Source organism: Aotus nancymaae, unplaced genomic scaffold (assembly GCF_030222135.1).
Source record: "Aotus nancymaae isolate 86718 unplaced genomic scaffold, 86718_ANA_hifiasm-v0.15.2.pri h1tg000053l, whole genome shotgun sequence".
Classification (NCBI taxonomy): Eukaryota; Metazoa; Chordata; class Mammalia; order Primates; family Aotidae; genus Aotus; species Aotus nancymaae.
The window spans coordinates 7,342,262-7,367,668 of NW_026988467.1; the positions used below are offsets into that span (position 1 = coordinate 7,342,262).

At 45.3% G+C, this 25,407-nt stretch overlaps 1 protein-coding gene and 2 non-coding genes across 5 annotated transcripts in view; all 3 read left to right on the plus strand.

Moving 5' to 3' along the window:
* Positions 1-25,086, plus strand: part of UBE4B (ubiquitination factor E4B) — a 143,434-nt gene extending 118,348 nt beyond the window's left edge. For all 3 annotated transcript variants that reach the window (XM_064363230.1, XM_064363232.1, XM_064363231.1), the window contains 7 exons: positions 3,443-3,569; positions 6,494-6,638; positions 12,901-13,035; positions 15,478-15,669; positions 23,141-23,315; positions 23,905-24,051; positions 24,376-25,086. In XM_064363230.1, the coding sequence (XP_064219300.1) occupies positions 3,443-3,569; positions 6,494-6,638; positions 12,901-13,035; positions 15,478-15,669; positions 23,141-23,315; positions 23,905-24,051; positions 24,376-24,437 (983 nt within the window). In that variant the 3' untranslated portion in view covers positions 24,438-25,086. The remainder of the gene's footprint in view (positions 1-3,442; positions 3,570-6,493; positions 6,639-12,900; positions 13,036-15,477; positions 15,670-23,140; positions 23,316-23,904; positions 24,052-24,375) is intronic.
* On the plus strand, positions 4,618-4,724 carry LOC135269622 (U6 spliceosomal RNA). Its single transcript, XR_010337871.1, has one exon. It is a non-coding gene; the product is annotated as a U6 spliceosomal RNA (small nuclear RNA).
* LOC135269539 (U6 spliceosomal RNA) lies at positions 8,598-8,699 on the plus strand. Its single transcript, XR_010337800.1, has one exon. It is a non-coding gene; the product is annotated as a U6 spliceosomal RNA (small nuclear RNA).
* Positions 25,087-25,407: the final 321 nt, after the last annotated feature.

The window sequence follows — 25,407 nt, forward strand, 5'->3', positions numbered from 1 at the left end:
GAGCTCAGGAAATTTTGGCCAACCTAGGTAACATGGTGGGACCTCATTTCTACTAAAAAAGTAAAAATCAGCCAGGCATGGTGGCATGCACCTGTAGTCCCAGCTACTTGGGAGGCTGAGATGGGGGGATTGCTGGAGCCCAGGAGGTGGAGGTTGCAGTGAACTGAGATTGTGCCACTGCCCTCCAGCCTGGGCAACAGCAAGATGCAATCTCAGAAAATAAAAAGTACAAAAATTAATTAAGTTTCAAAATAAGAGTATTTTATTTTTGTGATTTTTTTGGTTTTTTTACATCAGATAGTTCCTTAAGGAACAGCTCTCGGAACTAGAAGGATACTGATAATCACGATATACTTTAGGATTATTCTTAGCCAGGTGCGGTGGCCCACGCCTGTAATCCCAACACTTTGAGAGGCCCAGCCAGGCGGATACTGTAGGTCAGGAGTTCGAGACCAGCCTGACCAACATGGAAAAATTCCGTAACTACTTAAAAAAATATAAAATTCCCCAGGCATTGTGGCACATGCCTGAGCCAGGAGACTTGCCTGAACCCTGTAGACAGAGGTTGCAGTGAGCCGAGATTTTGCCATTGCACTCCAGCCTGGGCAACAAGAGCGAAACTCTGTCTCAAAAAAAAAAAAATTATTCTCTTCCCCAAAACTGATCTGAATCAGCAAGGCAAAGTAGATTCGATCTCTAATTCAGCAAATATTGGGCGAAGATGTCAAAATCTTTGCCATCATGTGTCAGACATTCCAATTGGGAGACAGACTCTGTACAAATAGATGTTGTGGTCAGGTTAGTGGCTCATGCCTGTAATCCCAGCACTTTAGGAGGCTGAGACAGGAGGATCGCTTGAGCCCAGGAGGTTGAGAGTGCAGTGAGCCATGTTTGAGCCATTGCACTCCAACCTGGGTGACAGAGCAAGACCCTGTCTCAAGAAAAAAGAGAGAGATTTTAAGAGTGAGTGTGGGAAGGAGACATAGGACTCCTTTCAGAAGAATGGTCAGGGAAGGTCTCAGAGGAGAGGACTTTGGAGCGATGTTGAAAATATGACAACCATGAGCCATAAGAGGGTCTCAGCCATAGTGTGGCAGCATATGGGGCAGTAAGTATAAATACCTTGAGGCCTGGGCAGCAGATGAATCAAGAAAGAAGGCAGCAGGAACCCTGGGGAGGAGGGAGAGGTTCAGCGCAAGTCCAGTCCACTTAAGGCCTTCTAGAACAAGGACCTGGGAATTAGAACTTGAGCTGGTATGATTTTGAGGGAACAGTAGAAGTGAATAATAATTTTTTAAAATGTTGAGAGATGTATATTGTTTGTTTCATTTTCTTTTCTTTTTTTTTTTTTTGAGATAGGATCTTGCTCTGCAGGCTAGAATACAGTGGCACAATCACAACTCCATACACCCTTGACCTCCTGGGCTCAAGTGATCCTCCTGTCTCAGCCTGCCAAGTAGCTGGGACTACAGGCGTATGCCACCACAGTCGGCTAATTTTTGTGGCATTTATAAAGATGGAGTTTCACTATGTTCACCAGGCTGGTCTCAGACTCCTGAGCTCAAGAGATCTGCCCACCTGGGCCTCCCAAAGTGCTGGGAATACAGATGCGGGGTCCCGCTAAGATACATACTGTTACATAATAAATTAATAGTATTTACTTAGTCTCTACTGTATTCAGAATTTGGGGCAGATATCAGGGGCTGTTTTGATTGTATGAGGTGTTGGGTTGGTCCTCCAGTATCTTCCTCCTGAAGGTTTGGCTTCATCAGCACTCCACACTTTAGCTTATGCATTTATATACTTAATAAATGACATTTAGTTCATCCTAAAGAAAGGTTGACTTAATGAATACACATAAGTGCATTCATATCTTAGTATGATAGGTGTTAATTATTTTATTCTTTCATTTTTAAATAGCTGTTTTCTTTTTTGGTCACATGCACAAAAATGTGTTCTTTGGAAAATATAGAAAATATCAAAGGCCAGGTGTAGTGGCTCACACCTGTAATCTCAGTACTTCGGAGGGCCGAGGTGGGAGGATCACTTGAGGCCAGGAATCTGAAACCCACCTGGGCTACATAGTGAGACCTCCATTTGTAAAAAAAAATATATATATATATTTTTTGAGACAGAGTCTTGCTCTGTCACCCACCCAGGCTGGAGTGCAGTGATGTGATCTTGGCTCACTGCAACCTCTGCATCTGAGTTCAAGTGATTCGCCTGCCTCAGCCTCCCAAGTAGCTGTAATCATGGGCACACACCACCACACCCAGCTAGTTTTGGTATTTTTATTAATAGTAGAGACAAGGTTTTGCTGTGTTGGCCAGGCTGGTTTTGAACTCCTGGCCTCAAGTGATCTGCCTTTCTTGGCCTCCCAAAGTGCCAGGATTACAGGTGTGAGCCAGCCATAAAAAATAAGCCAGGCATGGTGCATGCATCTCTAGTCCCAGCTACTAGGGAGGCTGAGGTGGAAGGAGCACTTGAGCCCGAGAGGTTGCGGCTGCAGTGAGCCATTATCACACCACTGCACTTCAGCTTGGGTGACAGAGCAAGACCCTGTCTCCAAAAAAATAAAATAAATAATGCCAGGCATGGTGGCTCACACCTGAAATCCCAGCACTTTGGGAGGCCACGGTAGGCATATCACAAGGTCAGGAGATCAAGACTATCTTGGCTAACACAGTGAAACCCCATCTCTACTAAAAATACAAAAAATTAGCTGGACATGGTGGCACTATAATCCCAGCTACTCCAGAGGCTCAGGCAGGAGAATCGCTTGAACCTGGGAGGCAGAGGTTGCAGTGAGCCGAGAGTACTCCACTGCATTCCAGCCTGGTGACAGAGCAAGACTCCGTATCAATAAAATAAAATAAAATAAATAAAATTTGTCATGAATTCTGAAATTTCTCATGCCTAAGCTTTTGCCATTTGGACAAACAAGTTTGATTTTTTTTCCCTCTTTATAGGTATAGGGGTGATAGACACATTGTTTTTTTTTTTCAACACCAAAAATGGTCACTATGATAGACACATTTAATAGGTACTTGGTCTCAATAAAATTAAACCTAATTTTTTATCTGGTGAAGGATGTTCATTTGAGGTGCCATAGAATTTCTGTAAATTAATAACTTAAAATTGGGGAAGGAGTATGGTAATTGAGCTTTTGGTCATTGGTAAGTGGATGCTGTCCTAATGATGTGAGTTTTCCTAGCCCTGTTCCTTTCCGTGTTGTGTCATTGTCAAATCTTCATTGTGAAACTTTTGTCTTTACAAGCAGCTCATAATTTCTGTCCTGCCTTACATGCAAGAGAGGTGCAAAATTTCACCAGCTCTCTGATTTTGCAGATTTGCATTCACTCGCTATCATTGTTGGGGCAATTACTGGATTTGGAAAGTAAGAAAGTACATACCCCTCAGTCCCTTTGTCTTTCTTCTTTAGATGTTGAGCATACCGGAGCCACCAGCGAGTTTTATGACAAGTTCACAATTCGCTATCACATTAGCACCATTTTTAAAAGCCTTTGGCAAAACATAGCTCACCATGGCACCTTTATGGAGGAGTTCAAGTGAGTATGGGGCCCCTAATGTCACAACTTGCTTTCTTGCAAATCACAGGTAGGATTGCAGCTTAAAAGCTTTCACAGCTGGGTTCTTGTTGACTGTTTGCTTGGTCTCAGACTCCTTTGAGTTTACCACAAGGTGCCACTAAATGTGGGCAGGATTTTTTAAATGGCTTTACTTGCAAGATACTGCTGAACTTTAGATTTGTCAAGATACTTTGGGGGTGGTACAGAAGAAAAGATGCCATAGGGTGGGGCGTGGTGGCTCATGCCTGCAATCCCAGCACTTTGGGAGGCCAAGGTGGGCGGATCACTTGAGGTTAGGAGTACCAGATCAGCCTGGCTGACATGGTGAAACTCCGTCTCTACTAAAAATACAAAACATTAGCCGAGTGTGGTGGCTCATGCCTGTTATCCCAGCTACTTGGGGCGCTGAGGCAGGAGAACTGCTTGAACCCGGGAGGCAGAGGTTGCAGTGAGCCAAGATTGTGCCACTGCACTCCAGCCTGGGCGACAGAGCGAGACTCTGTTTCAAAAGAAAAAGGAAGAGAAAAGATTCTGTAAGTATGGTGAGATGATGGGCTAAGTGTTTTTTGGTGTTTCTTTGATTACGGTGTTAAATGAAGTTGTCAGAATGAGGGAAACGAAATCTTAGTGTTCTTTTTTTTTTATTTTTATTTTTTTTAATAGAAACGGGATTTCACCATATTGGTGAGGCTGGTCTCGAACTCCTGACCTCAGGTGATCCACCCGCCTCGGCCTCCCAAAGTGGTGGGATTACAGGCGTGAGACACCGCGCCCAGCCAATCTTAGTGTTCTTGAATGTTGGAAGGACTATAGATTTTACAACGAGGTCAGGGTTATCATGTAAGGTGTCATTCTTTGTGGTAAGGCCCTAAACCTTAATTAAAGACTTTGCATATACCACCAGAAATCTGAGTGACTGCTTAAACCTGGACAGTAGTAATCCCTTCTCAATTATCTGTCAGTGCCTAAAAACGAAAGGTAGATGAAGATGCTGAACTCTTAAATTATGCTTGAAAAATTTTATCCCGTGCTCACTTCGGCAGCACATATACTAAAATTGGAATGATACCGAGAAGATTAGCATGGCCCTTGCACAAGGATGACACGCAAATTCGTGAAGCGTTCCATATAAAATTAAAAAATAAAAAATAAAAATAAAATTTTATCCCATCTACTTGGATCTTTTGCAACCCATGTTAGATCTTTGATCAAATCTAGCTATACTTGTTAACTTTATTACTAGTCAATAATGTACATTGCCAGTGGAATAACTATTTGCTAGATAGATTTCTGTGGAGTAAACTTCTTTTTTTTGAGACGAAGTCTCACTCTGTCACCCAGGCTGAAGTGCAGTGGCACAATCTTGGCTCTTTGAAACCTCTGCTGCCTGGGTTCAAGCATTTCTCCTGCCTCAGCCTCCTAAGTAGCTGGGATTACAGGTTCCTGCACCGTGCCCAGCTAATTTTTGTAGTTTTTAGTAGAGACGGGGTTTTACCATCTTGGCCAGGCTGGTCTTGAACTCCTGACCTCGTGATCTACCTGCCTCGACCTCTCAAAGTGCTAGGATTACAGGCATGAGCCACCCTGCCTGGCCTAAATAAACTCTTTAAGTTAATTTTTTGTTTCCGTAATCTGCTGTCATGGTCAGAACTGTGTTCCAATTAAAGCCTGGCACAGGCTTAGGACACCAGGCTGACCCATGGCTTCGTCTGAATGGTGCTGATGAGAGCGCTTGTCCTGAACCTGCCATGTTCCTTAGATCAAGGCCTCCTGTCCTTGTTCACGGGAACTTCTCTTACCCAGGCATGGGTTTGCCACCCCCAGTGACATGGTTGTAGACCCTGAAGTGTAGCTTCTCTCTTTTCTCTACAATCTGGCAGCTCCAGAGTCTAACAGAGGTAGGCCAAGCTATTTGAGTTCACCAGGTTCTCTCACTGTAACACGACCTGCAGAACAGTTCCTTTGATTGGAAGATGCAGGTTCTAAAGTTAGTTAATATCCCACTTTATCAATATTATAGGTTCCAGTTTTTCTTCAACGTGTCTGTCTTTGTGATAAGGAATAGCTTTGTCAGTAGTTCCTTATCTTATATGTGGTTAATTACTTGTGTTTTCTTGGTATATTGGTGAGTATATGCGTATTTCCGGTTCTAGTCTGGAAGAAGTGTTTTCTCTCCTTAAAAACATTGAGGGAGTGAGCCGGGGTGTGCTGGTAAGCCTGCTTTGGGAAGGGGGGTGGGGGAGTCAGCCTTTGCTGGTTTTCCATGGTGTGACTCTTTCCTCTGTTGCCCAATTTAAGGTGCCAGGGGAATCTGCTTATAAAATTCTGAAATATTTAGCACTTGACTGTCATAAACCATGCAAGGTGGCACCAAAACACCACGGAAATGAGCTTATCACAAACAATTTAAAAGAATAACAAAATCTAGGCCAGGTGCAGTAGCTCATGACTGTAATCCCAACACTTTGGGAGGCTGAGGTGGGAGGAGCGCTTGAGCCCAGGAGTTTGAGACCAGCCCTGGCAACATAAGTGCCTGTCTCTACAAAAAATACAAAAGTTAGCCAGGCGTGGTGGCATGTGCCTGTAGTTCCAGCTACTAGGAGGCTGAGGCAGGAAGGCTGCTTGAGCCCTGGAGATTCAGGATACAGTGAGCTGTGATTGTGCCCTGCACTCCAGGCTGGGCGACAGAGCGAGACCCTGTCTCAAAAAGAAATGAGATTAACAAAATCTAAAGAGAAGCTTGGTAGTCCTTGAATTCCACAGTGCCTGACTTGTGCCAGGGGAGGCAGGCTTTTAGGGTGAGATAGTTGCACTCTGGGTGGAGGCTCTTGTCCCCTGGGATTTGCCGTGGCATTTTGCTTCAGGGAGATGTATGACCATGTACAATATAATTGCCTTTCCAGTTCCGGGAAGCAGTTCGTTCGCTATATAAACATGTTGATAAACGACACGACATTTTTGCTCGATGAAAGTCTGGAGTCTCTGAAGCGAATCCATGAGGTGCAGGAAGAGATGAAGAACAAAGAACAGTGGGACCAGTTGCCCCGGGTGAGGACGTGGTCCAGATGCCTGGACAGCTTTGCAGGGCCTCTGCCTCTGGACATGGGCAGAGCTGCTTTGGGGCTGCATTTGTGGGTCTGATGGTACGCAATCTGACTTGCTGGGATTTTCCTTCCATGAAATTATCTTGCAGGATTGGAATAGGAAAAATCTGAAAGACTTTTATCTGAAGCTAAGAAATGAGTTGAGAAGTCTTTGAAAATGTACACTGAAAACTTTCTCTGCCTTTTTAATTTTAAAGGGCTTTTTTGGAGAAGAGCTTTTATTGTCTGAATATATTAAGATTCATGAACATAATTAGGAAAAAAATCTCTAGAATTATGTCTGCAGGACAAGATTTGTTCTCTTTTTTCTTTTTTGAGACGGAGTTTCGCTCTTGTTACCCAGGCTGGAGTGCAATGGCGCGATCTCGGCTCACCGCAACCTCCGCCTCCTGGGTTCAGGCAATTCTCCTGCCTCAGCCTCCTGAGTAGCTGGGATTACAGGCACGTGCCACCATGCCCAGCTAATTTTTTGTATTTTTAGTAGAGACGGGGTTTCACCATGTTGACCGGGATGGTCTCGATCTCTTGACCTTGTGATCCACCCGCCTTGACCTCCCAAAGTGCTGGGATTACAGGCGTGAGCCACCACGCCCGGCCCCAAGATTTGTTCTTATGGGCTTCTCTAGGCAACTGTGTGACTCACTCAGGATCCTGGTGGGGTGGGTTTTTTCCTTTCAGTTGATCTTGGTTTTTATATTCGGTGATTAATAGAAAAGAAGCCTGGCTTGCCAGGTTCCATGGCAAACACGTGGTGTGCCAATGCCAGTGCACTGCTCCTTCCTGACGTGCGTGGCAGCCACTGAGATACTTCCTTGGTTGTTTATGGGGCCCTTGACAGTTGCTGGGGACTTCTTAGATTGGTTTAGGTTTATTGATTCTGTTCCTGATATTGTCAAACTCAGAATCAGAACTGATTTCCATAATTCTCATGTCAAAGTGGGGAGGACTGCTTTTTCTTCACTTTTTCTTTTTTTGAGACAGCATTTCACTCTGGTTGCCCAGGCAGGAGTGCAGGGGTGCGATCTCAGCTCACTGCAACCTCCGCTTCTCCGTTTCAAGCAACTCTCCTCCCTCAGCCTCCCAAGTAGCTGGGATTATGGGTGCGTGCCACCACGCCCATCTTGTTTTTGTAATTTTAGTAGAGATGGGGTTTCACCATGTTGGCCAGGCTGTTCTTGAACTCCTGACCTCAGGTGATCTACCCGCCTTGGCCTCCCAAAGTGCTAGGACTACAGGCATGAACCACCGTGCCCAGCCTTTTTTTCTTCTTTTCAATTTTAACTTTTATTTTAGATTCAGGGGATGGGGTACATGTGCAGGTTTGGTACGTGAGTACATCATGTGATGCTGAGGTTTTATGATTCAACCTGTCGCCCAGAGAGTGAGCATAATATCTAATCGGTAGTTTCTCAACCCTTGCCCCACCTCCCTCCCCTCTGGTGTGGTCCCCAGTGTCTGCTGTTCCCATCTCTGTCCATGTGTACCAATGTTTAGTTGCCGTATATACCTGCTTTTCTCTTTATGTATTAAGGCTCTACCCATTCTCTGAGTAAGGTCCTAAATACTCCCTCAGGTTGGTGTTCGCCAATCAGCATAGCTGAAAATTCTCACTTTCTCCTTTCTTATGTAATACCCACTTTATGCCATTCACGGTGCTTGGTGTGCCCAGCTTATATTTTATTTACTTATTTGTTTTATATTATTATTATTAAAAAGTAGAGACAGAGTCTCGATCTATTGCCTAGGCTGGAGTTCAGTAGCAGAATCATAACACACCACAGCCTTAACTTCCTGGGCTCAGATGATCCTCCTGCCTCAGCCTCCTCAATAGCTGGAACTACAAGCATGCACCACCATGCTTGGCTAATTAATTTTTTTTTTTTTTGTAGCGATAAGGTGTCACATGCTTCCTTCAGTAGCACATATACTAACATTGGAACAATAGAGGTTACCATGGCCCCTGCTCGAGGATGACATGCAAATTCATAAAGCGTTCTATCCTTTAAATATTAAGGCTGGGTGCAGTGGCTCACGCCTCTACTCCCAGTACTTTGGGAGGCCAAAGGGGGTGGATCACAAGGTCAGGAGTTCCAGACCAGCCTCGCCAGCATGGTGAAACCCCGTCTCTACTAAAAATAGAAAAAATTGGCCGGGTGGTGGCAAATTTTTTTCTATTATTTTTTAATAGAAACAGAGTCTCGGCCAGGCATAATGGCTCATGCCTGCAATCTCAGCACTTTGGGAGGCCGAGGCAGGCAGATCACCTAAGGTCAGGAGTTCGAGACCAGCCTGGCCAGCATGGCGAAACCCAGTGTCTACTAAAAATACAAAAATTAGCTGGGTGTGGTGGCATGCGCCTGTAATCCCAGCTACTTGGGAGACCAAGGCAGGAGAATCACTTGAACCCAGGAGGCGGAGCTTGCAGTGAGCTGAGATCATGCCACTGCATTCCAGCCTGGGCAACAGAGCAAGACTCATCTCAAAACGAGAAAAACAGAGTCTTGCTCTGTCGCAGGCTAGAGTGCAATGGCAGATCATAGCTCACTACAGCCTACAACCTCCTGGCTTCAAGCAGTCCTCCCACCTTATCCTCCCCAAATGCTGGGATTATAGTTGTGAGCTACTGTGGCCGGCCGGCGTATATTTTAGATGTTGCACTGCAGGTCTATAGCACATTCTCGTATTCATAGTCAATACTTAATAGCCTTTGTTTGTGAGCCAACTGAACAAACACTATTGATTTTTCCTGTGTTAATGGATGAAAAGGGCACAAATAGTTCCTAACAATTGCTATTTCAGAAATTATTTGGCTTTGAAGTCGCTTTCTCCCTCCCACTGCCCTGGCTGTTCCTGCTCATCTGCCTGACGTCTGAGCTTGGTGAGCTCCAACACTCAGCCCTCAGGCTTCAGTTTCCTTTCCACTCGCGCTCTCTAGGTTAGTGTTTCTCAACAAGGGCACTAGTTGGAATTTTGAGCCTAGTGGCATTTGGTATAATAATAACTCATGATGAGAAACCATCCCATGTATTATAGGACATTTCGCATCTCTGTTTCCTGACATTTAATGCCAGGGACGTACCCTCCTACCCCAGCCATCAGGCAGCTAGAAACACTCCCATACATAACCTGTTGCCCCACTGGTGAAAGTTACTGCTTGGTGGTCTCATGTATTCCAAGGCTCTAAATACTTGTATTCTTAAGACTACAGTGTGTTTATCCCCAGCTCAGATTTCACCTGACTCCAGATTTCTAGACCAAGTGTTTGTTGAATAGGTGCCTCAGATTCACCTTGTCCAGCACTGAACCCTTGATGTCCTCATCTCCTGCCTGAGTCTGCCCAATCTCAGTAAATGGCACCTTCATTCTACCAACTGATCAGGCTCAATGCCTTGGAGTTGTTCTTGATTTCTCCCCCTCTCTCAGCAAATGCCTCTAGGCTCTGTCTTAAAATATAGCCACTGTCTAACCTCTTCTCACCATCTCCAGACCACTGGCATCCCTTATCTGGATTATTGCAATAGCCCACTGTCACTGGGAGCAGTGGCATGTGCCTGCAGTCCTGGCTACTCGGGAGGCTGAGGTGGGAGGATTGCTTGAGCCCAGGAGTTCTGGGCTGTAGCACACTATGCCGATTGGGTGTCCGCACTAAGTTTGGCATCAATATGGTGACCTCCCGGGAGCAGGGGAACACCAGGTTGCCTAAGGAGGGGTGAACCGGCCCAGGTCAGAGACAGAGCCGATCAAAACTCCCATGCTGATCAGTAGTGGGACTGCACCTGTGAATAGCCACTGCACTCCAGCCTGGGCAACATGGCAAGACCTCATCTCTTAAAAAAAAAAAAAAAGAAGAAGGCTGGGCGCGGTGGCTCAAGCCTATAATCCCAGCACTTTGGGAGGCCAAGGCGGGTGGATCACGAGGTCAAGAGATCAAGACCATCCTGGTCAACAAGGTGAAACCCCGTCTCTACTAAAAATACAAAAAATTAGCTGAGCATAGTGGTGTGTGCCTGTAATCCCAGCTACTCAGGAGGCTGAGGCAGGAGAATTGCCTGAACTCAGGAGGCGGAGGTTGCGGTGAGCCGAAATTGCGCCATCGCACTCCAGCCTGGGTAACAAGAGCGAAACTCCGTCTCAAAAAAAAAAAAAAAGAAAGAAAGATAGCCCACTGCTTGGTCTTCAGCCTCCACTCTTGAGCATGTCCATATCAGAGATGGTGTTAAATATCTCAGTCTGATCAATATCACCACTCAGCTCAGCCCTTTTGAGCTTTCCTTCTCACTCAGAGCCAAATCCCGTGACAAGTGTGGCCTACAGCACGCAGCAGGATCTGGCCCCTCAGTATGTTTCTGCCCTCAGCTTCGGACAGTCTCTCCTCCACTCACCCTACCCTAGTCAGACTCACCTCCTGACCCTTCACTGACACGTGAGGGCCTTTGCACCTGCTCTTCCCTTTACCTGGAATGCTCTTCCCAGATTTTTCCCGACTCCTTCAGTTATCCACTTAGTTGTCACCCCCTCAGGGAGACCTTCCCTGGCCCCAACCCAGCTTCATTTTTCATCATCACTGTCAGATTTACTGTGTATCTGTTTGGGTATTTGTTTTATTAAGCAGATCCTCCCTGCGCTCTGTGAGAGTTGGGAGTCTTACTATCTCCAGGGCCCAAAGGCTGTAGAAGGGCCTGTTGAGACACCCAGGCACTCACTTAGGTAGTTCACGCCTGGCTGTTTTTGTGTCTTTCCTGGCACTGCCTTCCTTTCAGTGGGCTCATTCTTGACCAGGGAGCAGTAGGCAGGCGCCCCTAGAATCTCCTGCAGAATCTCCACCAAGCACAGACTGGAGCAGCATTTACCCAGAGGGCACTCACCAGCCAGCTTCAGCTGTTCCAGCTGTGTTCCCTTCCCTAACAAGAAAAGGCCTCTGCACAGATGTAAGCATTGAGGTCTTTCCTGATGGGTCTGTGTTTGCTGCATTTCAGAGCCTGCAGTGCTGTACCTGATTGTACCCATGAGTCAAACAGCTCTTATTATCTCCTCCCCAGCCCATGGCAGAGTTGAGGGAGGAGACAGTGCCAGAGGCAAGCATGCTGACAGTTCTGTGGTGTGACAGCCTCACAGTGTGGAAAGACAAAATTCAAAAAGCTTAGTAGTCCACAGGCACTTGTAGAGGCAGAGAGGCTAGGCCTCACTACTGGAGCACACTGCATCTCATAGTTTTAAAGTAATGAAGACTGACTGAGCACAGTGGCGCACACCTGTAATTCCAGCATTTCGGGAAGCCTAGGTGGGCAGATTACTTGAGGTCAGGAGTTCGAGACCAGCCTGACCAATATGGTGAACCCCATCTCTACTAAAAATACAAAAATTAGACCGGGCGTGGTGGCTCACACCTGTAATTCCAGTACTTTGGGAGGCCATGGTGAGTGGGAGGTCAGGAGTTCAAGACCAGCCTGGCCAACATGACAAAACCCTATCTTTACTAAACATACAAAAATTAGCCAAGCGTGGTGGCATATGCCTGTAATCCCAGCTACTCGGGAGGCTGAGGCAGGAGAATGGCTTGAACCTGGGAGGTGGAGGTTGCAGTGAGCCGAGATCGCAGCACTGCACTCCAGCCTGGCTGACACAGCAAGACCCTGTCTCAAAAAAAAAAAAAAATAGCCAGGTGTGGTGGTGCACACCTGTAATCCCAGCTACTTGGGAGGCTGAGACATGAGAATTGCTTGAATCCGGAGGCAGAGGTTACAGGGGGCTGAGATCATGCCACTGCACTCTAGCCTGGTGACAGAGCAAGACTCCATCTCAAAAAAAATAAAATAACAATAATAACGATAATGATGACTAAGTAAAAGTTACTATTAAGGGAAATAAACTACCCTTTCTTACTACCATAATGTGTGTCAGGTACTATGTTCGATTCTCTTATTTCATCCTGCATAGAAGTTGATGGTGACTTCTTTTATTATTGAGGAAACTGAAGCTCATGGGAGTTAAATAAGGCACCAAGGTCACCTGGCTGGAAGTCCTAGCGAGCTCTGATGCTGAAAGGATGAAACTTACAGTTACCTGGGAAATTTGCTGTCGCGGGCAGTTCACTCATTCCCTAAGCATGTTGGCTTTATCACACACTTTCCAGTTATGCACTTGGTGCTTTCCTGAGCTGATGACCGGGACCAAGCCTTACTTGGCATCTGTTCGATGTGTCCTAGGATCAGCAGCAGGCCCGTCAGTCTCAGCTTGCTCAGGACGAGCGCGTGTCCCGCTCTTACCTCGCCCTGGCCACCGAAACTGTGGACATGTTCCACATCCTCACGAAGCAGGTCCAGAAGCCCTTCCTCAGACCGGTGAGTAGAAACCAGGGGCTCTGTTTGGTGGTTTGGACTCCACATTCAGTCTCTCTCACTTACAACTTCAGCAGTTGTTGAAGTCCTGGAAATTTTACTATCACAGTCACCGATAAGTGAAATTCTGTTACTGATTTTGTTCCCAGTTATTCTCATTGATATAAGACTCTGTTGTTAGACTGAAGAGCAGATGTCTGATGTCACCACATAGTCTACAGCCACTTCCAAATGCCTTACTGCACTTTCTGCTTAGACAGGACATTGGATTATCAATATTGAAGTCATGGCATATTTCTACCATTATTGATTCCTATATTTTATTTGTAGAAAAACATAGAGTAACATCCACTGACAATTGAAGGATATGAAGTAGAATAATTGAGACTGTGTAAGGTCTTTGGCTCTCTTAGATGTAGCTTCGTTACACTCAAGAAGCCAAAGGTTAATGAGAGCCGGCCATCACGAGGGTTTATGGTAGATTGCAAATACTCAGCTAACAAGCCCTGGTTCCTGTTTCTGAAATTGAAACTGAGCAACATCACTGAAGGCCTCTGCTCTGCTTCAACCACCCTCACCACAAAGTTGAAGAGTTTTATATATGGCCAGGACAAGGGTAGTGAGGAGGGCAAGGCAGGGACCTAAGATTCAATAGCCATTTGCCTATGTGGACAAATGTACTTTACAATGGAATGGAATGTTACTGCATATTTCCCCTGATTTTCTGTATTTGCTGTAACCTCCGTTATCTGACTCCCATCATCTCCAGCAGAGGCACTGTTGCCACTCCCTGGTCTGGGTACAACTCTTTTCCCCTCTTTTCACTTTCCATTTCATGTCTCTTCATCAACAGATTTCAGTGTAGGAGCCATGGAGCATGAAAGAGAACAGCTCACTGCCCAGACACTCGCCTCCCTTAGACGTTTGCAGAGTGGAAGGCCACATAGTAAATAGTTGACGAATTCCTCCATAACAACATCAACACACCCACCTGCTTTGTAGACTTGTTGGGAAGATTAAGCTAAAACACACATAGACGTACCTGGTGTAAGGCCAGGCACAATGGCTCATGCCTGTAATCCCAGCACTTTGGGAGGCCAAGGCCAGTGGATCCCCTGAGGTTAGGAGTTTGAGACCAGCCTGGCCAACATGGTGAAACCCCGTCTCTACTAAAAATACTAAAATTAGCCAGAAGTGATGGTGCATACCTGTAATCCCAGCTACTTGAGAGGCTGAGGCAGGAGAATCACTTGAACCCAGAAGGCAGAGGTTACAGTGAGCTGAGATCACACCACTCCAGCTTGGGTGACAGAGCAAAACTGTGTCTCAAAGAATAATAAATGAATAAATAAATGTATTTTAAGGCCTGCTCGTAGACCTGAGCCATCTGTACACTGTAGCCCTGTTCTTTTGCCCCAGTCTTGTGCCTGTGCCCGCTGTGATGTTTTCATTTTCTTTACTACACTATTTACTATCTGTTCTTCACAGACAAAGTGTAAAGGCAATTCCATTTTGCAAACCTTTAAGGTTTGCATTTTCACCTTCTTTACTGACCAGCTCAGATCTCTCCTACTTAAGAAAAAAATGACCAACTCTGTCCTATTTATTACTGCATTTCACAACTTCTCAACAATGAAATACAGTACTCTGTGCAAAACCAAATTATTGAAAAGCTAAGCATGTGTTGAATTTATATAAATCCAGTTATTAGATTTCATGAAAACCTTGTGACTTAAAGGAAAGCTTTCATGACTCCCTCTATGGCCAGTGTTTAAGCTGTCTAAGCCACGTTTTCCTGTTTCAGGTTTGCTTAAAGCCACATATGCCCAGCTGCAGTGTGTACTGGGTCATCTTGTGAGATTACTGCGCAGATTGTTACTATTTTCCAGGTGTTTCGTTTACTCCGTCTCACTGGCTAGATTCAAAACTATTTAAGGCAAAGCTTTTCTTCCCTTGCATTACTTTGTTATTTGTATGTGATAAGTACATAAGAATGGCACAGACCAGACTGCCAGGGGCTTTTGACGTTTATGGGGAAAAATTGTATGAAATATTGATGGAGGAGCTGACTCAAATATTTTTTGGCTCAGATGATGGTGAGATTTGTATAATTTTCTCTTTTTTACTTGTTTCTTAATGAATTTGGAGTGATAATTTTTTTTAATTAAAAGCATGAATTTAAAGAAAAGGTTGTCTTTTTGGGGGATTTATAAATACATATGTCATCACCTGCAGCATTCCATTAAATATTAGAATTATCAGATCAGAAATGGGGAGTAAAGTTGGAATATAATGTTGTCTTGTCTTTCTTCGGCTTATAGCACATGTAAGGATTCTTTGAAGATTAATCCAGCCAATTCCCGTTCCTCCACTGAAATGGGAGGTTTTGGTCCTTTTCACTTGTCTCAGCAGCGTGAATTGTCCTATTATCCTGTGATTTCCTAGGAACTTGGACCCCGATTGGCTGCAATGCTGAACTTTAATCTTCAGCAACTCTGTGGCCCCAAGTGCCGTGACCTGAAAGTTGAAAACCCTGAGAAATACGGCTTTGAACCAAAGAAGCTGTTGGACCAACTGACGGATATTTACTTGCAGCTGGACTGTGCTCGGTTCGCGAAAGCCATTGCTGACGACCAGGTCGGTGCTCCGTGTCACCGGGAGTCTGGATTTGGGCTGCTGAACTGGGCAATTTGAGTTGGCCTCTCTGTTTACTGGCAGATTCCGTGCAATTACATATCCACCGGTCCCTGAATTTTCCCTACTTGAAATGAAGGCAGATGATACAAATTGTGGTTCGAGAAGTTTTTAGTAAGTAATTGGAGATAATAACCACAGTGGCCAGGGAACTCCTCTGTTGTAAATGAAGATGAATGGGTTGTTTTCCTTTGAGTGGGAAGAGCAGATTTGGGCTGGGCACAGTGGCTCAGGCCTATAATCCCAAAACTCTGGGAGGCCAAGGCAGGAGGATTGCTTGAGGCCAGGCTGCAGTGAGCCATGATTGCACCGCCACACTCTAGCATGGGCGAGAGAATGAGATCCGATCTCAATAAATAAATAAGTAGGTCAGGTGCAGTGGCTCACACCTGTAATCCCAGCACTTTGGGAGGCCAAGGCAGGCAGATCACAAGGTCAGGAGTTCAAGACCAGCCTGGTCAACGTGATGAAACCCTGTCTCTACTAAAGATACAAAAAAAATCCTCCCAAGTAGCTGGGACTACACACGCACGCTGGGCATGGTGGTGTGCATGTGTTAATCCCAGCTACTCGGGAGGCTGAGGCAGGAGAATTGCTTGAACCTGGGAGGCAGAGGTTGCAGTGAGCCAAGGTGGCGCCATTGCACTCCAGCCTGGGCAACAGGGCAAGACTCCATCTCTAAAAGCTAAAAATAAATATATTAATTAATTAAAACACAAAAGTGAAGAGCAGATTTGGTGCTCTGATCCCTCTCCAGTTGAATTCTTACCCCATATTTCTAAGGGCCTTTTTAACAAAAACAATGCATTTCCAAAACCAGCCTGATTTCCTCAAGGAATGAGAATCTTCCCCAGTCTCCTGATAGAGTGCTGTTATTTTTGTGGTTGTCCAGGTTGAAAACCTCGTGTGGTTTTCTTTACATTCGTCCCTCTCCTTCATTCCATGTGTCTCCTGTGAGCAGATCTGTCTGTGTGTGCTTCATTTCCACAGCCACCAATTTGGGCTAAGCTGTCCCTGTGTGATCTAGTAATCCTAGAAAGGGCTGGCCCCACTCCATGGTCTCTTCTGCCTCGTTTACAACATTCTGACAGCTAATGTTTATTAACTATATACTGCATTTCACCCAGTTTTCGTACCTCCACCCATTTAGTCCTCACAAAATCCTGTGATGTAGGTTCTATTAAATTCGTTGTTTTGCCGGGCATGGTGGCTCACGCCTGTAATCCCAGCACTTTGGGAGGCCAAGGTGGGTGGATCACGAGGTCAGGAGATCGATACCATCCTGGCTAACACAGTGAAACCCCATCTCTACTAAAAATACAAAAAAAATTAGCCGGGTGTGGTGGTGTACACCTGTAGTCCCAGCTACTCGGAAGGCTGAGGCAGGAGAATTGCTCGAACCCAGGAGGCGGAGGTTGTGGTGAGCCAAGATCACGCCACTGCACTCCAGCCTAGGTGACAGAGCCAGACTCCATCTCAAAAAAATTTCTTGTTTTAAAGTGAGGAAAGAGGCACAGAGAGGTTAAATTGCTTGCTTGAGGTCACAGAGTTAGTGTGGGACAAAGGCAAGATTGATGTCCGGGCAGCCTGGCCCTGAGCGCATATTCTCAGTCTCTTTGCTGTTCATTTAAAGTGCTCACAAAAAGCTGGGCACGGTGGTTCACGCCTGTAATCCCAGCACTTTGGGAGACTGCAGGTGATCACAAGGTCAGGGGTTCGAGACCAGCCTGACAAGCATGGTGAAATGTCGTCTCTACTTAAAAAAACAAAAATTAAGGCCGGGCATGGTGGCTCACACCTGTAATCCCAGCACTTTGGGAGGCCGAGGCAGGTGGATCACAAGGTCAAGAGATCGAGACCATCCTGGCTAACATAGTGAAACCCTGTCTCTACTAAAATACAAAAAAAAATTAGCTGGGCATGTTGGCGCACACCTGTAGTCCCAGCTACTTGGGAGGCTGAGGCAGGAGAATTGCTTGAACTCAGGAGGCGGAGGTTGCAGTGAGCCAAGATCGCACCACTGCACTCCAACCTGGCACCTGGCGATAGAGTGAGACCCTGTCTCAAAAAAAAAAAAAAAAAATTAGCCGGGCATGGTGGCACGCACCTGTAGTCCCAGCTACTTGGGAGGCTGAGGCAGGAGAATCGCTTGAACCTGGGAGGCAGAGGTTGCAGTGAGCCAAGAGTGTGCCATTGCACTCCAGCCTGGGCAACAGAGCGAGACTCTGTCTCAAAAATAAAAAAAGAATGCTCACAAAGAACCATGCTTGTTTCTGTGTCTCTGCCTTTGTTCACACTACTTATCCAAATACTGTTCATGGCTCAGGTTAATCATCAGTAGGCATTCTAGAAGGTTCTTTACCCATATCTCATCCAAAGGAATCATATTACAATAATAGCATTGTAGGTACTTTTTTTTTTTAAGGACAGCTTTATTGAGCTATAACTCACATATGTAGGTGCTTTTGGCTGTAGTAGCAGAGGAAGTGATCTTGACAAAGAATTTGCCATGGAAAAAAATACACTGTCATGTCCTGTTTCTGTCATTGATGGGCCACAAAGACCATGTGGTCCCACAATATTACAATACCATATTTTCACTGTACCTTTTCTATGTTTAAAATACTCACCATTGTGTTACAAGTGCCGACAGGATTCAGTAAGTCCCACACTGTGCAGGTGTATAGCCTAGGAACAATAGGCGATACCATTGAGCCTCACGAGGTATAGGCCACACCATCTACGTTTGTGTGAGTAAAGTCTATGATGTTTACACAACAACAAATTTGCCTAACAAGATGTTTCTCGGCAACACATGACTGTATGTCTAAAGCAGTTTTTCATAAAAAGTAGAGGTCAGTAAGAGGGTTAGGAAATTCTAGTTACTTGTAGGAGACATTAAAATATATACTGCTTTTCGGCTGAGCACAGTGGCTCACACCTGTAATCCCAGCACTTTGGGAGGCCAAGGTGGGCAGATCATGAGGTCTGGAGTTCAAGACCAGCCTGGCCAACATGGTGAAACCCCGTCTCTACTAAAAGTACAAAAATTAGCCGGGCATGGCGGTAAGCACGTGTAGTCCCAGCTATTCAGGAAGCTGAGGCAGAAGAATCACTTGAACCTGGGAGGCAGAGGTTGTAGTGAGCTGAGATTGGGCCATTGCGTGTGCGCGTGCACACACACACACACACAGTTTTTCTAGCCCCCGACTATATAATAATATTGCTCAGATTTTAAACAGAAGGTAAGTCATAGTCTGCAGTGAGGGAAAGGAAAGGAAAGCGTGTACCCGTTGAGGTGGGGTGCGCAGCTGACTGCAGCTGGAGTCTCTAGCCCAGCTGGAGGTTGGTGTGAAAAGCCCCTGGGCCTCTTTCATCGGTCCTGCAGAGAGGTTTGGAAGAGCTGTCTAGCATGCACCCACTCCAGGGCGTGTGCTGCGGCTGCCACATCGCCAGCACTTAACAGAACACCCAGATTTCTGCGTGGATGGGCACAGCATGCCCAGCGAGGTGATGCAAAGCAAGTGAGTGACACAAGCATGCTTTGAGCAGCCTTTCCTTGGTGACCAACAACACATTTCGCCGCCTGGTCATGCCTTGGATTATGATGGTGGCCTCTGGTGGCACCTGGCTCGAGTCATAGACAGCAATTTCTGGCACATGAGCACACAAGGGTCATTGAATGTCTAAATGGTCCTGTTCTTCCAGACCCGTGAAACAAACACAGACGTGCCAGTGACACATGGAGAGAAAAGCATATTTTAAGAAGTGTTGGGCCAGGCACAGTGGCTCAGGCCTGTAACCCCAGCACTTTGGGAGGTCGAGGCAGGCAGATCACCTGAGGTCAGGAGTTTGAGACCATCCTGGCCAATGTGGTGAAACCCTGTTTCTACTAAAAATACAAAAACTTAGCCGTGCATAGTGATGGGCTCCTATAATCCCAGCTACTCGGGAGGCTAAGGCAGGAGAATCACTTGAACCTGGGAGGCGGAGGTTACAGTGAGCCGAGGTTGCACTACTGCACTCCAGCCTGGGCAACAAGAGCGAAACTCCATCTCAAAAAAAAAAAAAAAGGAAGTGTTTTTGCTTTCTTTCAAAGTGTGGTGTTTATGCTGATTGTTGGGTATTTTCTGTTTTTATCGGCCATAAGCTGATTAGGAGCCTGCTTACTTGATTGTTTTAGCAGAGAGTTGTGGTGGGGGCAGGGGGCAGTAGGTGCAGAAGGATGGGTGACTGGCAGGCGCTGGGAAGAGGGTGTATAATTGCGTCTTCTCCTCTGGAGGCAGCAGAATCTTTGTTTGCTCTGGTTTGGTTTGGTATGTCTTGTTTTCCTGGGAAGACAAAGGAAGAAGAAAATGACAGCTTTGCAGGTAAAGAAATGGAGAGGCTTCTCTCCCTCTATACTAAGAGTAGGCTGAAGACCCATGTCCAGAAGGCTGACAGAAAGTTGGCTGGATAAAGAGCCACTGAGCTTGATGCTCAGGAATGTGAGGGGAGGGCTCCACGCCAGAGAAGTGGGATACCACATTGGTCCCAGGAGCCAAGAGGACCGGGAAGGGAGACATTAAAGTGACCCAGACTGCGCCTTTATGGGCAGATGCCTGTTTCGTGGACAGGCCGCATAGCTGTTGTCCGTGGAGCAGTGTCTGTTAACACCGTCTTCCATTAAAAAAAATAAAGTACTCAGCATCTACTTCAGAAAATAAAAAAGTAAAAATCCCATCCCAGCCACACTTCTCCCATGCAGTCGGTCCTAAGCTGACTGCTCCCTCCTGCAACCTCCCGGAATATGAGTCTGCATCTCGCACAGTCAGTGCTTCATTTTCTGGTTTAATTTCTTCTTCTTTATTGAGGTAAAATTCATATATGACAAAATTAACCATTTGAAAGTGGACCATTTGGTGGCATGTAGTCCAGTCAGTGTTGTGCAGCCACCACCTCTACCTTGTTCCAAAACGTGTATCCATAAAGCATCACTGCCTATATATACCCCCCTGCCCAGCCCCTGGCAGCTGCAAATCTGCTTTCTATCTCTCTCTCCCTATTTTTAGATTTACCCATTCAACTATTCTGGATATTCCACATAAACAGGCTTATACAGTGTGTAACGCTTTATGCCTGGCTTCTTTCACTTAGCATCATGTTTCAAGGTTCATTTGTGTTGTAGAGTGTATCAATATTTCATTCCTTTTCATGGCTGAATAATATTTCACTGTATGGATATACCACCATTTGTTGATCCTCATCCATTGATAGACATTTGGGTTATCTCCACCCTTTGGCTGTTGTAAATAGTGCTGCTATGAACATTCATGTCAAAGTATTTAAACACCTGTTTTCAGTTATTTTGGGTATATACTTGGGAGTGGAATTGTTCGGTCATGTGGAAATTCCATGTTTAACTTTTTGAGGGACTGCCAGAGTGTTTTCTACAGCTGCTGCATCATTTGACATTCCCACCTGCAATGTGTAAGGTTTAAATTTCCATTCTTTCTCTTTTTTTCTTTTGTTTACTTTATATTCTTTCCATCATGAAGTTTAAATTTCTTTACATCCTCATTAGCACATGTTAATTTGTTTTTGTTTCTTAAATACCCATCCTAGTGGGAGTGAAGTAGTGTTTCACTGTGGTTTGGATTTGTATTTCCCTAATGACAAATACCATTGAACACCTTTTCATGTGCTTGCTGGCCATTTTTCTGTTTTCTTGGGAGCAATATCTATTCATGTTCTTTGCCCATTTTTTAATTGGGTTGTTTGTGTTTTTGTTGTTGAGTTGGAAGAGTTCTTTACATATTCTGGATGCTAGGTGATATCAGATGATACACGTATCATTGGATAAATGATTTGCAGATATTCTTGTGTTAGTCCGTTGCATCACTATACAGAAATAGCCAAGGTTGGGTACTTTATAAAGAAAAGAGGTGAAGGCCGGGCGCAATGGCTGATGCCTGTAATTCCAGCACTTTGGGAAGCCGAGTTGGGCAGATCACCTGAGGCCAGGAGTTTGAGACCAGCCTGGCCAACATGGTGAAACCTCGTCTCTTACTAAAAATAGAAAAAAGTTATTCTTAATCACCTTCTTTGAAAAGAAAAAAATTAGCCAGGCATGGTAGCTCACACCTGTAATTCCAGCTACTTGGGAGGCTGAGGCAGGAGAATCGCTTGAACCCAAGAGGTGGAGGCTTAAGTGAGCTGAGATCATGCCACTGCACTGCATCCTGGATGACAGAGTGAGACTCCACCTCAAAAATTAAAATTAAAATTAACTGGGTATAGTGGCATGTACCTGTAATCCCAGCTACTTGGGCGGCTAAGGTGAGAGAATCGCTTGAGCCTAGGAGTTTGAGGCTGCGGTGAGCCATGATTGCACTGCTGCCCTCCAGCCTGAGCGACAGAATGAGATTCTGTCTCAAAATATTTATTTATTTATTTATTTATTTACAGTAAAACACATATGACAAAAACACTGGCCTCTTGTTTAGCGATGGTGATGCAAACACAAATGTATGTCATCACTAAGCAAGTGGCCAGTGTTTTTGCCGTATGTGTTTTACTGTAAATACAAAATACACCATACTTTGCTATTTGGCATGGCAGTGATTTTTATGGATTAGACACCTGTGAGGTAGATGTTACTCTGCACATTTTGCACTCAAAGAACCTGGGCTTGGGAGAGTTCAGATTTGCCTAAGACCACACAGCTGGTAGCTGGTAGAGCCAGAATTGAAGTTTCGGTTTGTCTGGGTCCATGGTGAGCGCCTGTCCTCCACTCCATGTCTTCCCTTCCTGGGGACATAAATTGTGTCTGCTCCCAGGCCTATTCATTGGTTCATCAGGGTGGTCTAACGTCCATGGAGCGTCTGACATGTGCTAGTGCTGAACTAAATGAGCTCGAAGGAGGCTTGAAAGTGGACAGGAGAAAGCGCCTCTAGATATGAACAATATTGCATTGTTTTTACCATGCTTCCCTTCGTGGAAGAGAGCTGAAATTTTCACCTCCTCTTTCTTATAGGCTGCTAGGAGGCACAGCGCCCCACAAGGACTGAAATAGACTAGATTTCCTTCTGTTTTTAATGTTTAAACTTGAACAGAAATGCATGCTAGCTGTAAAAATTCAAAAAAAAATCCCATCTGCCTCAATCCTGCAGCCCTCCCCAGAGGGAGTGACCTCGTACAGTTTGGCACAAATTATTCCAGTCTTTATGCATTTGTAAGCATAAAAAGTGCATACTTTTACATGGCTATAAATGCATAAAGACTGGGATATATATAATATATAAGTATATATAATTTTAGGGCTTCTTTAGAGGGGAAAAATCCACAAATGGATCATACTTTGGATATTTTCTGCAGCTTGCTTTTTTCCACCTCAAATACATTTACGTCTCACGTTGCCATTCCTCCTTTGCAGAGATCCTACAGTAAGGAATTATTTGAAGAAGTCATTTCAAAGATGCGGAAGGCAGGGATCAAATCTACAATAGCGATAGAAAAATTTAAGCTGCTGGCCGAGAAAGTGGAGGAGATAGTGGCCAAGAACGCACGCGCAGAAATCGACTACAGCGACGCTCCTGACGAGTTCAGAGGCAAGTGGACTTGTCTTTTTCATGCTGATTTCTTTTGAGTTAACTGGAAATCGATAACATTACAAGAGGGCGCCCCGTGCTATTAATTTTTTAATGGTGTGTTAGAGCTGCTTTTTGAGACCATCTGTCTTAAATTACATTTGCCTATTTTTAGCTCATATTGTAAATTGAGAGGAAGAAGCATCCTTAGCCTGTGTTAAAACCAGATAACAGCCGTGAAGATTGTAAGGGCAGGGCTGCCTTTGCAAGTGGGGATTCACATTTTCAAAGAATTCCAAGAAGTCCTAAGACAAAGGATTCCAGCCTGCGTCGTCACCACAGAGCCTGTGGGGCCTGCTGCTGGGTCTGTCTGCTCTGTTCCCTCCGCCCAGCAGTAGCTGACAAAGGAGTGCCTTCCCCTCTACAAAAGGCAGTGCATATCCCTTTATTGAAGGCTGATTTCCTTCTAAACCTGGGGGCCTCACAGGGGCCCTTTGATTGCTGTTCCTTTGGATGGATTTTTCACTGGTAGAAGGGGCTTTGTTTTGTTTTCTTTTTCAGCTCTGGGCGCTCTTATTAGCTAAGAGTTTGCTTTGCTTTGTCCCTGCAGACCCTCTGATGGACACCCTCATGACTGACCCCGTGCGACTGCCCTCCGGCACCATCATGGACCGCGCCATCATCCTGCGGCACCTGCTCAACTCCCCCACGGACCCCTTCAACCGGCAGACGCTGACAGAGAGCATGCTGGAGCCAGGTAGAGGAGGGCACGGTTTGAGGTGCAGTGCTGGTGTCGGTGCCAGGAGACAAAGCCCAAGCTGCATCTCGGAGATGAAGCAGAAGGGAAGTGTATTAAATCCAGACACTACCTGGTTTATGACACTCTGTAGAAAAGACCCAAAACATTCTTGGCCCTTTTTCCCTGCAGTCCCTCCCTCTCATGCCGCATTCCGCTGCCGTCTTCGGCTCAATGAAGGAATGAATGGCCTTTTCTTCCCATTTATACAGAGCGACAAGCATCCTCTCTCAGGAAGAGCCCTCCCATCTGGGGCATTAATCCTCCTTTTTTTTCTTTTCTCAGTGCCAGAACTGAAAGAGCAAATTCAGGCGTGGATGAGAGAGAAACAGAACAGCGATCACTAAACCGTCCCCACCGCCCACCCTCTGCTAGACACAGCCAAGGCCCACGAGGCGAGCAGAAGCAGCGGCCGCGGTGAAGCTGCCGTTCACGTGTTGGAGGCCAAATGTGGCAAACCACCCCAGGCCCACCCAGAGCCGGCAAACGCTGAGACCTGAAAGGACATGGATGAGAAGAGGAGCCCGATTCCTGTACATATATTTAAGTGACAAACACGGTCAAAAGCTTAAGGGACAAGTTTCATGGTTGCGTGTGTAATAAAGCACGTCCTTCTTATGTCACAGTTTGGGGCAACGGAAGTCTTTTAGTGATGGCTCATGGGTCTGGGCAGTATCCCTTCATGAATTCTTTTTTAATCCAATATCCGTTGATTTGATTGTGATTAGAGAACCTTGGACATTTTGCTGCTAAAGAATCTTTTCTCTCCTCTTCCCCCCTCCTGACCCTACTTGCACTGCTGTGGATTTTTTTAAGAGAAGCAAAAACAAAAATAAACTCCTTTCCCTGGCCCTCCAAACATATATTCTGTGAGATAACTGTGCCTGCTACCAAGTGTTAATCCTGGGATCGTATTTTTATATCATATTCACATATTTGTTTTTTTAATTGGTGTTAGATGACATGATTAATAAAAAAGGCAAGATATTTTCAGAATTTGAATTTCAGTTTTTTTTTTCTTTTGAAACGTCCCTTTAAGATTTTTTTATTCTAAACAAAATAAAGAAAATCTTGCTGCTCTGGTCCTTATAATAAGCCCTCTCTTAGGAATCTGAGGAGCAGTTGCAGCAAAATCTAAGGGGTGTAAGTGTATCAGGACTTATGTGACTTACGGTATTTGGGGAGATGAGGGTTGGGTTTTTTTTTTTTTTAATGCTACATGACAGTTCGAAACCTTTACAGTTATCCTCTGGAGGTAATTGAATTCCTCAACCCTTGGGTGTGTGAGTTTGCCGCAGGGTCATTTGTATGATGTGT